The following is a 15,234-nucleotide window of genomic DNA, read 5'->3' on the forward strand; positions in this document are numbered from 1 at the left end:
ACAGCCTGACAGGGCCACCCCAGAGTGCCGCAAGGAAGCATGTCAGACGGGTATTCACTCTGACGCCCTCTTGTCAAAAGACGGGGACTTGGAATCATGCCATGCTTCACTGCCTGCCAAGTCCCCGCGCGTTCTGAATCCACAACACGAAGCAATTGACCTCACATGAGCAAAAGAGAGACAGAAATGATTCCTGTCCAAGATGATTCCATGGCAGCGGCGGCCGTCAGCACGGGATCTCGCCCAACTTTAGCGTTTCTCACTCTCGGCGCGCCCTCTAGAGGCCATCTGCTCTGACATATCACCATATCATACAAACAGAATGCCATGTTCCTAACCTGGTTTATGCAGGAATGGCCATTGCGGTAATGCCTGAGTAAGGAATGGGACGAAGGCTCACTTTACCTTTCTGGTTATCTTCTCACTCGCCCATTTCGTTCTCATTCAAATGCCCAGGCTCGATTCAACACTAGCCAGAGGAAGCTATACAAGACATTCGAGCAATATGAAACCGCTTGAAGAAAGATACCGAGGTGGGAGAGCGTGAGTGCGCGAAAAAAGAGTGCTCAGATGCCCTTGTGTACGGGTCAAGTGAGGACGATGTAAGTAGTGTACTCAACACTTTCTTAGAATGACCTCAGTCTCTTTCTATCTTTCCTCCAGCTTGAAACCTGTTTTCAGCGTGGATGGAGTTCTTGGCTACTGTGTGCCCGTCTCGTTGTTTCATGGTCTTGATGTCTTGTTTTGCCTTTCGATCTACTTTTGACCTGTCTCTTATTCTTCCTCCGGGGAAGGCGAAGCTCGTTTTTTCGTCGCCTGCTTACGAACTAGATCTGGCAGATAGTCAAGACGGCTCGTCTCCGCCACCGCTATATGTTCTTCTGGTTTTTTGTATTCTTGCAAATTTTGTTTTTCCTGATTTTCTGTTCTCGGAAATTTCTCATGATTGCATCCACGTCACACATCTTTCGAGCGTAGTATGTGTGTCCTCCCTCAAGTATCCACACACTCCCTCTCCACCCCCCCCTTCGGCCTGTCGAGCAGCTCGTAGAATCTCTTCCCGCCTGCTCCTATGCCAAGGAGAGAGTTTCTGCCACTCTGCGTTTCCATTTTGAGCCATCGACGGCGTCGGCGAGGGACACTGTGCAACCGGCGTGTGTCCAATTCGGCTGGAGACTACGTGTGCCCTCACCTATCGTTTCTCGAAATAAAGAAAAGACAAGAAATAGACACGGGAGGAGAAGGAATGAAGATAGGAGACAGGGAAAGGAACCTTTGAGAGTGATGGCATGACGAGCGTCGATACCCATCCTACTTTTCATGACTGGTTGATGTGTTCTCTAAAATCCGGATAGGCGGGAACGGACTCGTCAACGACGGTGGCAAAACAAAGGGAAACAAACAACACTTGAAGACGGCCAGGACCTTGGAGCCCCAAATCAGAAAACTAGATCCAACCCCTGTGATACTTTCGTCATCCTCCTTTGAACCAGGATCAGCGTGAATGACGGAGCGGTGAGGGCCAAAAACGGACCAGATCGGGCCCAGGCCACCCAACGAACTATCTCGGCCTGGCCACTTCCCCCTTGAGAGACAGCTCGGCGACGAGAAGCTTTTGCCACTTGATAGAAAAGTGATCCCGGTTCGCTCTTCTCTTGTGACCTCTAGGTGCACGAAGTGGGTTTCGTTTTTCTTCTTCTTTTATTGCCCCTTCCATCCTCCCCTTCCCCCCTTCTACACCATTGGTGAATTGAACACATCGTATAAGTCACCAATCAACATAAAACTGCTATTGCTCATCGACGCAGAAACAAAGCCAAGGAAACAAAGGAGAGGCGGGCATTTCTTCTGTTCTTCCCCCGAGTGTTTGTTCATTGCTCAGAGACGTTGCAGCCAATATAACACAAAAAGACGCAGCCACGCGTCACGCACCAAAAACAGAAAGAGCAACAGCACCGTGCAAACGCAGCAAAGAAAGTGAATGACGAGTGCTCCTTCCTAGGATCGTTCTGTTTCTAAATTTATGTCTTTATATCCCTAAAGACAGGCGCAAAGGGCCGTTCCTTCCTCTTTTGAACCTCTTTACACCAGCTCTAGCCGCTCCTTCCATTTCTGGCTCCTAGTCAACAACCTCCGTTTGCCCCTTTCCCTACTTTAAAGTCACGATTTCCATTCCTTAGCATCTGCCCTTTTACAGATCACTTTTCTTCCTACTTTCTTTGTTCTTCTGCAGATCTATGCATCACCGATCCTATTTTGTCCTTGCCATTTAGCTTTCCACCACGGTCTGAATTTTGACAGATTATATATTGCTTTGCTGTTGCACTGCCGCCACCCGCATACATTCACTCCCCCCCATTCTGTGTCTTTTCAGTTTAAATTTCCTGACAGTTGACGAGCGAGATCTGCTTTACATATTGCTTGGTCTTTTTTTTTCGGCGCTCTTTGTTTTGCAATCGACTGGCGCATTTGTACGAGATCCCACTTTACGGAACTTCACCCAACGGCCAGGACGGCATATATTCCACGCAGCCATGGACGCCTTGGATGCACTTCCAGACGGCAACATTGACGACGTCATTGCTGTTGTTGGCATGTCGTGTCGGTTTCCTGGCGATGCCGACAATGTCGAGAATTTCTGGGAGATGATCCGAGAAGGCAAAGATGCGTGGTCCGAGATTCCGAGCGACCGGTTCAATGCCAAAGGCTGGTACCATCCCGATCCCAACCGGCCAGGCAGTGTGAGTTGTTTTCAACATTCTCGTCTCTCTTTGTATTATTTCGCCTTTTGCGACGTACAGTTTAATCTCTACGTTTGCAGGGACCTAACAGACCTGGCCTTAGTTCCATATCCGCGGCGCTCATTTCATCAAAGGCGACATAGCAGCCTTTGATGCGCCTGTAAGTCACGGCCCATGCATAAATCGAATGGCATTTTTTTCGGTTTTCAGAGATGAGACCTGCCCCATCTTTTCATGTACTAACCCGTGTGCACATAGTTTTTCTCGATATCTACAGCCGAAGCTGTGTCCATGGATCCCCAGCAAAGAATGCTACTGGAAGTTGTTTATGAAGCTCTTGACAGCGGTACGTTGATTGCATGATAACCCATTCACGCCATTTCTCATTTCAAGGCTACTAACACCCGCAACACGCAGCTGGAATTCCTGTGGCTTCGTTGTCCAACACAGCCACAAGCGTCTTTTGCGGCTCTTTTGTACGAGGTGAGTTCTCCTACATGAGAGTCTCGAGCAGTTCGACAACGTACTAACATGCACAATAAATTAGATTACGAGCAACCATGCATGCGCGATCCTGACACAACACCACCGTATTCTGCAACAGGGAATGGCATTGCCATTTTGGCCAACCGAATCTCGCACGCTTTTGATTTTGCCGGTACAAGCCAAACCATTGACACCGGCTGCTCTGCAAGCATGATTGCAGTGCACCAAGCGTGCAAAAGCTTACTATCGGGCGAGTCTAGTGTGGTCAGTGACAGTAACGACTTCTGCCCCCTTGTTTTGGGTTTGTTTTCTTTTCTTTTCTTTTGTTTTGGCTCGTCTTATGCTGACATCACAGTGCATTGCTGCTGGTGTTGGGCTTATCTTCTCGCCAAACACTCTTGTGCCAATGGCAAATCTCAACATCCTTGGCTCTGACGGACGTTGTTATACCTTTGACAAACGAGCCAACGGCTATGGGCGGGGAGAAGGAACAGGTGTTCTTATCCTGAAGCGCCTCCAAGATGCCATTGCCGCAAACGATACAATCCGGGCAGTGATACGTGCAACCGCCAGCAATCAAGATGGCCACACACAAGGTTCGTTTTTGCTTCGCGGTAGCACGGCATGCACCAGTCTCAAGTTTTGTTGCAGAGGCTAATTCCACCTCCAGGTATTACTCTCCCGAGTCAAGCCCGCCAAGTTCAGAATATGAGCGACATCTACCGCACTTCTGGGCTTGATATCACCCGGACAGCGTACATGGAGTGCCACGGAACCGGCACCCAGGTCGGCGATGTAAAAGAGACACAGGCGGCGACTGAGTTGTTCTGCAAGCACCGCACTTTAGAGAATCCGCTTTATATTGGCTCTGTCAAGACAAACATTGGCCACCTTGAAGGAAGTGCGGGTGTCGCTGGCCTGATCAAAGGTATCCTTGTCGTCGAGCGCGGGTTCATCCCCAAGCATCTCAATTTCGATTCTCCCAATCCAAACATTGACTTTGATCGGATGAAATTGAAGGTACATGCTCTTTATTATTTATCAAATTCCCCTTTCTCACTAATTTTCACTGACCTGGCTAGGTTGCTATGGGCCTTACTCCGTGGCCGGTTCCTGGTCTTCGTCGTGCCAGCGTCAACTCGTTTGGTTTTGGTGGAACGAATGCTCACGTTGTCCTTGATGACGCGCATCACTTTCTCTCTGAGCGCAGGATTACCGGTGGACATCATAATACATTTCTCTTTCCCGGAGATGAGATGGAGAGCCAACTTACCAAAACGGATGAGCAATGTCGCCGTCGACACCTTTTTGTCTTTTCCGGTCACGACGAGGCAGGGCTCACCCGAGTAATCGAATCTCAGGCCAAGTATGTTGCCAAAAACACCTCCGCCGATGGGTTTGCTGCCAACTATGCCTATACCCTCCTATCGCGCCGGTCCCGTCTGAGCTGGCGCACTTTTATTGTTGCTTCGACCGCCACAGAGCTGTACCAAAAGCTTGAGACCAAATGCTTGCCAAAGCCAATACAAGCTGCGCGTTGCACACCAAAAGAACTCGCTTTCGTCTTCTGTGGACAGGGGGCACAGTGGTATGCCATGGGACGGGAGCTTCTCCAGTACCAGGCGTTCTACTCGAGCATTTCCACGGCCAGTTGGTACATGAGCGATGTCCTTGAAAGCCCCTTTTGCCTTTGGGTTGAACTTCATCGCAGCAAAGAACTCTCTCAAATTTCAGATCCACAAATTTCTCAGCCAGCCACCACAGCCATCCAGATAGCCCTTGTTGACCTTCTTCTCTCTGCTGGCATTGTGCCAACATCTGTCATTGGACATTCTTCGGGAGAAATTGCAGCTGCGTACGCCGCTGGCGCCATCAGCCGCGAAGATGCTTGGAAAATAGCGTACTTCCGCGGTCAGAGTGTCTGCCAAATTTCAAAATTGAAGCCTCAACTGCAAGGAGGGATGCTTGCGGTGGCACTTTCGGAAGAAGATGCCCGTCGCGGCTTTGCTGAAGCAAACGTCAATTCCATCGACGTCGCTTGCATAAACGGCCCAACATCAGTTACGCTTTCCGGAGACATTGATGAAATCTCACATCTCTACGACTTTTTCCGAGGTCGAGGATGTCGAGCCGCAAAAGTCAACGTGACCACAGCCTACCACTCTCGTCACATGCAAGTCATTGAAGATATATATCGCAGCTCTTTGAAGGACCTAGGGCATCCCCTGTCATCTTCCCGCTCGACAGCCTTCTTCTCGTCTGTTTTTGGAAGACAGATCCCACCCTCGGAATTGGACACCGAATATTGGGTGAGAAACCTGACACAACCAGTGCAGTTCTACCAAGCAGTTTCAGCATTGATGGCAACAGCAAGTCCCCACAGTTTTCTCGAAGTGAGCCCACATCGTGTGTGGGAGTCCACACTACATCAGATCCATAATAGCTTACAGGGCACAGGTTCGGCAGCTGCCTCCGTCCAGTTTAGCTATGCGTCTCTTCTTCATAGCAGCCGAGATGCGTTTTTGACAGTACTGGAAGCACTGGGACACCTTTGGGTACAAGGGTTTTCTTTTGACACCAACTGGCCTCTCACAAGGTTCGTTGTCATCCACCTTGCTGATATCATAGAATTTCCATCGTTTTGGGATAAGGTGACTAACATTTTATAGTAGAAGAACGGAAGGCAAACCTCGCCATTTGGTTGACGTCCCTTCTTACCCATGGGATCATTCCAAAAAGTACTGGCATGAGTCACATCTGTCCAAGGCAAACCGCTTCCGAAGTCATGGCCGTGAGGATATCATTGGGGCACCACTGGAGAACTCTACACCACAAGACCCTCGCTGGCGAGGCTTCTTCCGCGTGCAAGAAAACCCCTGGCTTAAGGATCATGTCATTCAGAGATCCATCATCTACCCGGCTGGTGGAATGATTGCGATGGCGATTGAAGCCGCGAAGCAGGTCGCAGACCACAGTCGGGCGATCTTGGGCTATGAAGTGACCGGCTTCAAAATTGCAAAGCCAATGCTCATTCCAATGTCAACACAAGGACTCGAGCACATGCTGAGTGCACATCTTCTCGACGAGGACGAAAAACCCATCCATGGGCCTGTTGTCGCTTACGCGTTCTCGATATTGTCTAAACCTACGGATGGACCCTGGACAACACATTGCAAAGGTCGATTCTCTGTTGTGTATTGCAACAAAGGTGTGTTTCCTGCAACAGAGATGGAGCAAAGGGTTGGAACAGCCGCCCACCGCCAGGCTTACAGATATGTCCAAAAGTATTGCCATACGCCCCTTAACCCACGGCAATTCTACGAAACTCTCGATGTCATCGGCATGACGTATGGGCCACAGTTCCGCAATCTTGTCGAAATCAATAAAGGCGATGCGTCGGTTCATGCGGTCATTCAGATTCCCGATACGAAATCCATGATGCCCTACCAATACGAGTTCGACCACGTCATTCATCCCTCAACCCTGGACACCATGCTGCAAACGGTCATCCCTTTGGGCGACTGTAGAGGTGCCATGCTTCCCTGCTCCGCCGGGCGGATCTTTGTCTCGGAAGCGCTGCCAAAAGGTGCAGGCTCGCGCTTTCGAGGCTTTACCACGGCTCGCACACCGCCATCAGGAGGCGCAATTGCAGATATCACCATGTTTGACGAGGGACTTCACGCACCAGCAGTTATTCTCGAAGATCTGTTGTTCAAATCCGTTGCCCCTGAGACCGCGCCAGGCAATGGCGGGTTTCTACCTTCACACCGAAACTTATGTTCCGAGATCGTCTGGAAACAGGATGCTAGCAACATCGCAGCACTAGGATTCGACCTTCCTATAAGCATCCAAGAAGTCATCGATCTTACCTCTCATCAAAATCCTTCGCAGTCTATTCTTTACCATGCGCTACACGGCCCGAACTCGGTTTACGGTGGCATGAATTTTCCCAATGGCGACATCCGCCACCTAGGCGCTGTCGCCGATGCTGTGAACATTACGAGATTCTTTCTTGGCAGCCTCGCAGCAGGATACGAAACTCCGCGATTCTCTCGCTGTATCGTCTCTGGTGTTAACGCGAAGAAGACATGGCAACATATAAGAATGCTGAAAGAAATGGGCCCCGGGCTCGAACGCATACATTGTGCAGAGGCCGAATCTGAGAATGACACGCACGGCCTCGTCGTTTGTTCGATAGATAACCAGACATCTGTCAACAGCCTGACTAGAATTCTGCAACGTGTTGATGAAAATGGCTGGCTCGTCGTTTTGTCCAATTTAGGATGTGCCATCGAAGATGCGGAATACGGCGCACTCAGACTCGCAATACAGTCCGCTGGGTTTCAAGTCAGCAGTTCACTAGCAAAGGAACGTTCGTTTCTGACGGCCCAAAAACTACCTCGTCGAGAAAAACTTCATATGACGCCGACAGAAAAGCGCGACAAAATGATTGTCCTTCTTCCAGATAGCATGTCTGCATTTGTCACCGAATTGAAAAGCATCCTGAGCTCGATCCTAGAACAACGACTGGCGTTTGAGGTCCACGAAGCCAATATCCATTCACTCCCGATTTTAGAAGTTCCCTATAGCTTCGTCTTGTCTCTTGTTGAAGTCGACACACCCCTTATCACCTCCATGGGGCCACGACTCTTCAAGGTTTTGCACAGCGTTCTTACCCAGTCTTGTGGCATTTTCTGGCTCTCGCAAGGCGGCCAGATCGACTGCAAAAACCCAAACCGCTCGCCAATTTCGGGGCTGGCTCGCACTTTGCGGTCTGAGCAATGTAAGAGAAAGATTGTGACTCTTGATATAGGCTCTGACCTTTACAGTCTTAGTGGCGTGCATGGGGTTTCTGGCGCCCAAGAAACCCTTGTCAACAGCATCGTCCATATTATCGAGAACATTTTGAAAATTCCTGCCGGCAAAGCCCTCTCAAGATCGTCTTATGAAGATGTCGAGTTTGCATACTCTAACGGTAAATTGCTCATTCCCCGACTCGTGCCCCTCGAGGTGCTGAATTCCACAATTGAGAAATCTCCCCTGGTCAAGCAAACAATGCTTCTGGCGAAGGGCAGGGCAATGAAGCTCGACTTGTGCACACTGCAAGCAGCTGATGGACCGCGATTTGTCGAGGACGTCGGGGTCTTACATGGCACACTTCTTGCCAACGAGGTCCGGATCGCCGTTATAGGCACAAACCTTCTACCGGAAGACGTCATTCAAGCCACTCGAGGCACGTTTCCACAAATGGTAGGGACAGATGTTTTCGGCCGTGTTGTTGAAGCGGGAACAGGGGTGTCTGGTTTCCAAAAGGAAAGCTATGTGGTTGCAAGAACGCGCGGCACGCTCAAAACCCACATCATTGTCGATTCCAGCACGGTACGCCACATTGAGAATCCCGGAGATTGGCGAGGAAGCTGTCCTACTGCGTTTTCGACGGCAATGTATGCCCTGAACACCGGCCGCAGAATCATGAGAGGCGATTTTGTACTTGTCTACGGTGTTTCATCGGCATACAGTCAAGCCGCAATCCGTATTGCCTTGGCACTTGGGGGGAACGTGCTCGTGGGATGCTTGACGGAAGAGGAGAAGTTCATGGCAGAGAAGTACTTCAACATCCCCTCAGGTCATATCTTGAAGGTTGAGGGCACAGGTAACACGTTTGAGACACGTGTTCTGGCCATTACACACCGCTTTGGAGTGGATGTTGTTTTTGATCCGACATCTTGCCATGTTACACAGGCCTTTGCCTGTGTGGCAGAATGTAAGTCATATTTCGGCGGCTTCAGAGTCCGTGGTCTTTGTCTTTGGCATTTTGCCTTCTGTATCGTGTTAGGAGGTTACGTGTACTGATATCCTGTTTGTTTTTCAGGCGGTCGCGTGATTCGGGTTGCACAGAAAGGATGTGGCATTCCCAGCCCACCTCTGGCTGATAATAATGTCAGTTTCGAAACGGTCGACATCGACCTCCTTGAATCGCGGCGGCCAGATGAGTCACGGCGGCTTGCTGCCGACGTTGACAAGATGCTTCAGCTGGCCCCAGGACTGGACTCGTTGTGCGGTGTCATTGAACACAACATGTGCGACCTCCAAGCAGTACTAAGCGAGGCATCCGCCAACCCCTTTTTCGGATCCCGGCTACTATTTACAGAGGCCGACGCAGGTGCAAACTTGGTCAACACGCATGTGCAATCATTCTTCAGGGCGGAGTTGTCTTCTTCTGCGACATACTTATTAGTTGGTGGGCTCGGCGGACTTGGCAGAAGCATAGCAGAGCATCTCGTGAGATGTGGTGCGAAGCACATTGCTTTCTTTTCGAGATCTGGAGCGAATTCTGAGGTGGCTCAAGCATTTCTCTCCAAATTGCATGCCGCCGGCATCTACGCCCGGGCGTTTACGGCTGACATTTGCAACGGCGAGCAGTTGGCCGTGGCCATCAAAAAAGTCCAGGCCGCCATGCCGTCCATCCGTGGCGCCATCCAGTGCGCAGGCGTTGTTGACGTAAGTCGAGTTCCGCCACTGCAGGTCATCATTGATTTATCGCTAACTAGAGACCAGGATGCCGCTTTCGCTAGCATGGACTACGACCGCTGGCAAAGGGCCTTTGAGCCAAAGGTGGTCGGATCGAACAACCTCCATGAACTACTGCCAAAAGACATGGACTTTCTCATTTTCCTGTCCAGCTCGTCCGGCATCATTGGAAATCGCGGCCAGGCCAATTACTCTGCGGGAAATTGCTTCCAAGATGCACTGGCCCGGCACCGTAGTGCACTGGGCATGCACAGCGTGTCCATTGATCTCGGCCTCGTGCTTGGTGCTGGCATGGTTGCTGAAAACGAAAGCCTGCTCGACGCCATGAAGGCCACCGGCTTCATTGGCATACGTATTCAAGACGCGCTGTCCATCCTCGACCGGGCCATGGCCCCGCCCGGGTCCGAAGCTAGCCTCAGCGTTCCCGCACAGATTGTAACAGCAGTCGGGACAGGCGGACTGACGATCCAAAAGCAGCCGGCGGACCCGTTTTGGACGCGAGCAGCACTGTTCCGATACCTCAACCAAGTCGATGCGCCGCCCCACGGACTCAACTCCGCAGCCCGCAAGGCAGCAGGACAAAATCTACGTTCCGCCGTTCGAACGGCGTCAACGGCAGAAGAAGCTGCACAAGCTGTGTGTGCGGCTCTCATTGCCACAGTGGCCCGGCGGAAGGGCATGGTTCAGGACGACTTTGATCCGCAGCAGTCGCTGGGCAACTACGGCATTGACTCCCTCGACTCAATCTTCGTACTGGGATGGATTTCTCGGGAGACGGGTGCCACCGTGCAGACAGTCGAGGGCGTGACAATTGCCGAGCTAAGCCAAGACATTGCTCAACGAATGCTTGCGGTCGAGGAAGAGGGTCAGTAAGGACGACATAATGTTGAGGGTGTGTTTGCTGCATTTACCTTTTACTATACCCCGACGCTTATATTTTATTATTTTTGGCTTTCTTCATCTTGATATCAAATGCATGGGTTTTATTTGATTGCATCTTCATTTTCTTTTGTCCACCTTATTCTCTGGTGTTCGTCATCATTGACTTATCTCTCGACCCTTTTCCCCTCACCTTTTCATTGAGTTTGTCACGGACAAAGGGTCGATGTTGTTGGTTTGTTCTTTTGGTATACCAACACGTTATCCAGTTCAGTTTCTAATGTACGCTCGCAATTGATACGTATTCGAAACCTCAATCAAGTTTCTGTTCTTTTTTCGACAAGGTCCACGGTCAGGGTTGAAATGACATAATGCCATAATGCACCATCGTATTACCCGCCTTGTCCTATGTCATCGCAATATAAGGAGATTTGAAAGTGTCTTTGGGCCGCAACATTGACCGTTTTGGTTCAGGGATATGAGTCCGTCCGCTTTTTTCCCCCTTCTTTTTTGAATACCACAGCAGAACCAAAACAACTGTCAATACAACTCTCTCCCAAGCCCGCTTCACAGCGCAAACGAGTGTACAATTTACGCGAAACGGACGGCACAAAGCGAAAGCCAAATGGTAAAGTGCCTTGCAGTTGATTTAACGGTCAGGCGGGATTGCAACTCTGTCACCAAGAAATCCGAGATATAATTTTTGTGCTTTGGTGGGATTCGATGGAGCAACTGGCACATGGACAGATGACTAGAATGCGCATAAACAATACGCTAACAAACAAACCTAGTGGTTTCTTTTGTTGGGCGACCTTGCAGCGGCTCCGGTACTGCAGGAAATGAAGGCCAGGCCGCTTTAGACAAATGTAGAGGCTAAACGACAGGCTGCATTAGCGTTCTGCTGAGAGCTCAGAAGCAAGACTCAGCGGGAATATATGCAGGGGGTTGCAGAAAATGAAATGAAATCCGGAGAACTATCGTCATAAAAATACTTTATTGTAACGATGAAGAGGAGGAAGTAGAGATATGACGACGCGGCTCGAGGGCTGGTCTCATTTTCTATTTCTATTTTTGGCTTGATATTTTTCTTTCTAGGACGTCGTCCTAAACTTATTTGATTGTGAAAGCCGGCGCAACGAGTCTGAATTGAGGGAAAGTCGCCATAGCAAGGCCACATTATTTCGTTTCTTTTCTTTGGGGCACCTAGGCCAAAACTGATGACGGAAACGGGGAAGGACAAGAAGGCAATACGGAAAGCTCGGCGTTGCTCTATCATCCTCCGTTTGACAATATCGAGTTTCCTATTGTGTGCCTCTGGTTTCTTTTGTGAGACCTTTAGTCCCGATTGGATTGTTTAATTAATTGTTTTTATTTCTTGCCCTTGCTCCGCTCTCCTTGTACCGTAAAACAAGAGAAAGCCTCAACCAACATGGTAAGAAGGCGGCAACCAGTCTGCCTCATATCCTCATATCCTTGGGAGTAGCGAGAGTGGGCTTGTGGACCCTTTTTTTACTGTGTGATATTAGGAGCCTTTTCAAATTAAAGATTGTGGACGACTAATTTGTTTTCCTTAGAATAAAAAGTTGCGATGCGACGGCGCTGGGCATTTTAGGAGACATGTTTGTCGAAATTGGGAACTTGCAGATACATGTGCCAAAACTGGTCTCCGAAATAGAAATAAATAAGTCACAACATACGAAGTTATACTCTTTGTGATCAAGTCAATGAAAAAAGTCTGATACAATGGAGCGGAAGCTGTTAAAAGGCACGTCCTTTATATACCAGTATAAAGGGCCTGGATACACTATATAGCTCCGCTGGCGCAATGGTAGCGCGCAAGACTTCTAATCTTGAGGCTGCGGGTTCGAGTCCCGCGCGGAGTACTTTTTGGCTTTGGAGTTTGATTTTTTAGTCCTTCTTTTTTCACCTTGTTTTCTTTACCTTGTTTTGTTTACTTTTTTCTTTCTTTCTTTCTTTCTTTCTTTCTTTCTTTCTTTCTTTTAACTTTTTTTTTATTTTTATTATTTTGGTTTGCCCGTACTGCTCTTTCGTCGACTTTTCCCAACGAATGACACCAGGGTTTTAATAACACGAGAAGCGCTGACGAGTTCGATGGTTTCGTAGCCTCAAAATTGGTTCCCTAGTTGTACTGATTTTCCTTTGCTAGTATGTAATGCGCATGACATGGTAAAGACAGTGAGTGATCTCACTTTCAAGCGACAGGGGTTCCTTTGCCTGCCCGACAGCTATGAGTGCAACGGGCGCACGTTCTGCGTGCCATGATGTAATGACTGCCATTAATTATTATTTATGGGGCCTTGGGTGTCTCTGGACAGGTATTTTGTATCCCGCGCAGCGTTCGAATATCATTGGTCGGTAAAAAAGCGTGTGAGCCAGCCGGGAGCCAGTGAGGTGCTGCGGTAGTGTCATTCCCGGAGCATTATTTACTGAGTACAAGAATAAGAAGAAAACTAACCGAACAACACCAAAAGCAAAAATAACGGCGGCAATCGTGTTTAGTGAGGGCTATTGGTGGATTGACGGGCAGAAACTATCAGTGTGCGATGTCTGGCGCATGTCCAACAGGACGGCGAGGCTGTCAAGGACTGTTTTTCCGTGAATATTGTGTGGGAAGAAACGGTGGGAATGAGTGACGAGATAATATTACGACCTATGATAAATCAACAGTGAAATATGGCCAACAAAGCATGAAATTGAAACGACAACGTGACCAAACGTTTTAGAACGAAATAAAACCATCCCGCCAATGTCGATGCTGTATTTTGATATCCCAACTGTGACGGACCCTTCCTGCCACAAAACGACGGATCCCTCTACTTTTGTCATCCGGCGATGCCCAAAGAGGTCAAGGAGCTATGATGCCATTTATTGTACAGTGGTATTATTGAGTGTTTATTCTGTCTATACTCCGAACGTCGCACAGCGTTTATTCTGCCATCTGCGGATTCTGGCGAGCTCCCGTGGGGGCACGCAGCAAAGACGCTCGCATGCATTTCGCTGTTGATTTTGAATTTCACCCTACTTCCTTCATCCTCATTTTTTCGATTCTTGGTTTGGGTTTCCCAGTTTCCACCGAATCTTCCATGTCCTCCACCGCTCTTTAATCTGACCCCCTGTCCCTCCCTGTAGCATCCGAGTCCCCATTTGACGGCCCAATTCGTGCTTTTACTGGATCTAGCGTAGTATGGCGTGTAAACAGTTCCCACCCACTGGCGGGAATGTTCCATGAGTGTGGTGCGCTATTAGAAATAGTCACTTTTGCCGCTTTTTTTTCTTTTTCGTTTTTTTTTCTTCTTTTCTTTCTTCCACACTGCCTCCACGACCTAAATAATATGCAGTCCGCGTCACTTTCAAACCCTACCCTTCCAGTATCGTACGGCCACTATCCGAGTGGTTGTCTGTGCCATTAGAGATGGGAAAGAATGGAGATGTAGTCGTCCAAAAATCACACACATTGTGGGCGCATTAACGCATACAGATGTCATGCTGGCAGTCACGGTCTTTGCCTCATGACGCTCATCGCCCCCGCCCCTCTCGTCATCTTTTTGCCGTTTTCTCTTTCGTTTTTTTCTTCTTTGCTCTCTAGCAGGTGTTTTATTTCCATAGTGTAATATTGTACGGAATGCAACACGGTCCCCAGATTCAAAGGCCTTTACCGCTACAATGTCATTTGGTGACGTTCATCACAACCACTGTCCCAAGATCGTCGCCGACTTTCCCCTCTCGATCTGCAGTGTGCCGTGCGGCCCGTCCTTGTCCTGCTTTTGCTTTGCCTTCCGACTGCTGCACCTGACCTCACTGAGCTCACTCACTATGGTCTGTCCTAGTATTTGTCCCCTGCTGCTCCTCTGCTCCTCTGCTTCACGTTTCTGTCGCCACCGAGTGTCATCACTATCCTCGGGCCTCTCGTTATTTTGTTGTTTTCTTTTTTTTTTCCTTTCCACAGCCTCTCCTCGAAAAGAAAACAACTTGACAAACCCCCTTTTGACTCCACACCACAAGTCAGTCGCGTTGCAGTTTGTGTGCTAGTGCTTGTGCTAATGCTGGCCTGTGCTGGCCTGTATTGACCCTGGCTGGTGTTGTTTTCCCGTCTACTATCGTGAGCCCCTGTTTTGTCGCGCTCTGTTTCTTTTTGGGGCACCTGTATGTTGTAATGTCCGTCTTCCGTTTCCCGCAGAGCCACTTTCCATGTGTCCTACCCTCCTTTTTAACCCGCTGGGCAACTCGTTTCCCACTGGCTCTTCTTCTTCGGCTCACATCCGTCCCATCTACCTGGCCTCCCCATCTCCTTCACCTTGAATATGCAAGCCTGACTGGTCCTTGACAACATCTCTGCACACCAACAACGTTAACAATAATTGGATCCTCGGTCCTGGATCGACACGCCGACCGCCGACCACCAACGTCACTTCCAAGGGCCAAACCACCCACGAGCCCGTCCTCATCTCGCTCGCCCCATCCAAGCTTCCAAGCTTTTCCATGCGTTCGGCTGCTATCCTTACCTTGACCCCCTCCCCGCGCCTGACGCTTACTTTTTATCATTATCATTTTTATTGTTTCCTTTCTTGATTGAGCA

General features: G+C 49.4%; 1 protein-coding gene and 1 non-coding gene across 2 annotated transcripts; both read left to right on the plus strand.

The window, feature by feature from the left end:
• Positions 1-2,534: 2,534 nt before the first annotated feature.
• On the plus strand, positions 2,535-10,631 carry SPSK_02911 (polyketide synthase; the record flags this gene model as incomplete). The annotated part of the gene is made up of 11 exons (XM_016729759.1): positions 2,535-2,741; positions 2,845-2,901; positions 3,000-3,087; positions 3,159-3,224; positions 3,289-3,491; positions 3,583-3,823; positions 3,898-4,247; positions 4,310-5,823; positions 5,897-8,991; positions 9,100-9,728; positions 9,786-10,631. The coding sequence occupies 11 exons, from the start codon at positions 2,535-2,537 to the stop codon at positions 10,629-10,631; spliced, it is 7,296 nt and encodes a 2,431-aa protein (XP_016585392.1).
• A 1,817-nt stretch (positions 10,632-12,448) lies between these two features.
• SPSK_11276 lies at positions 12,449-12,520 on the plus strand. Its single transcript has one exon. It is a non-coding gene; the product is annotated as a tRNA-Arg (tRNA).
• Positions 12,521-15,234: the final 2,714 nt, after the last annotated feature.

The sequence above is a fragment of the Sporothrix schenckii genome, assembly GCF_000961545.1.
Source record: "Sporothrix schenckii 1099-18 chromosome Unknown Cont47, whole genome shotgun sequence".
Lineage (NCBI taxonomy): Eukaryota > Fungi > Ascomycota > Sordariomycetes > Ophiostomatales > Ophiostomataceae > Sporothrix > Sporothrix schenckii.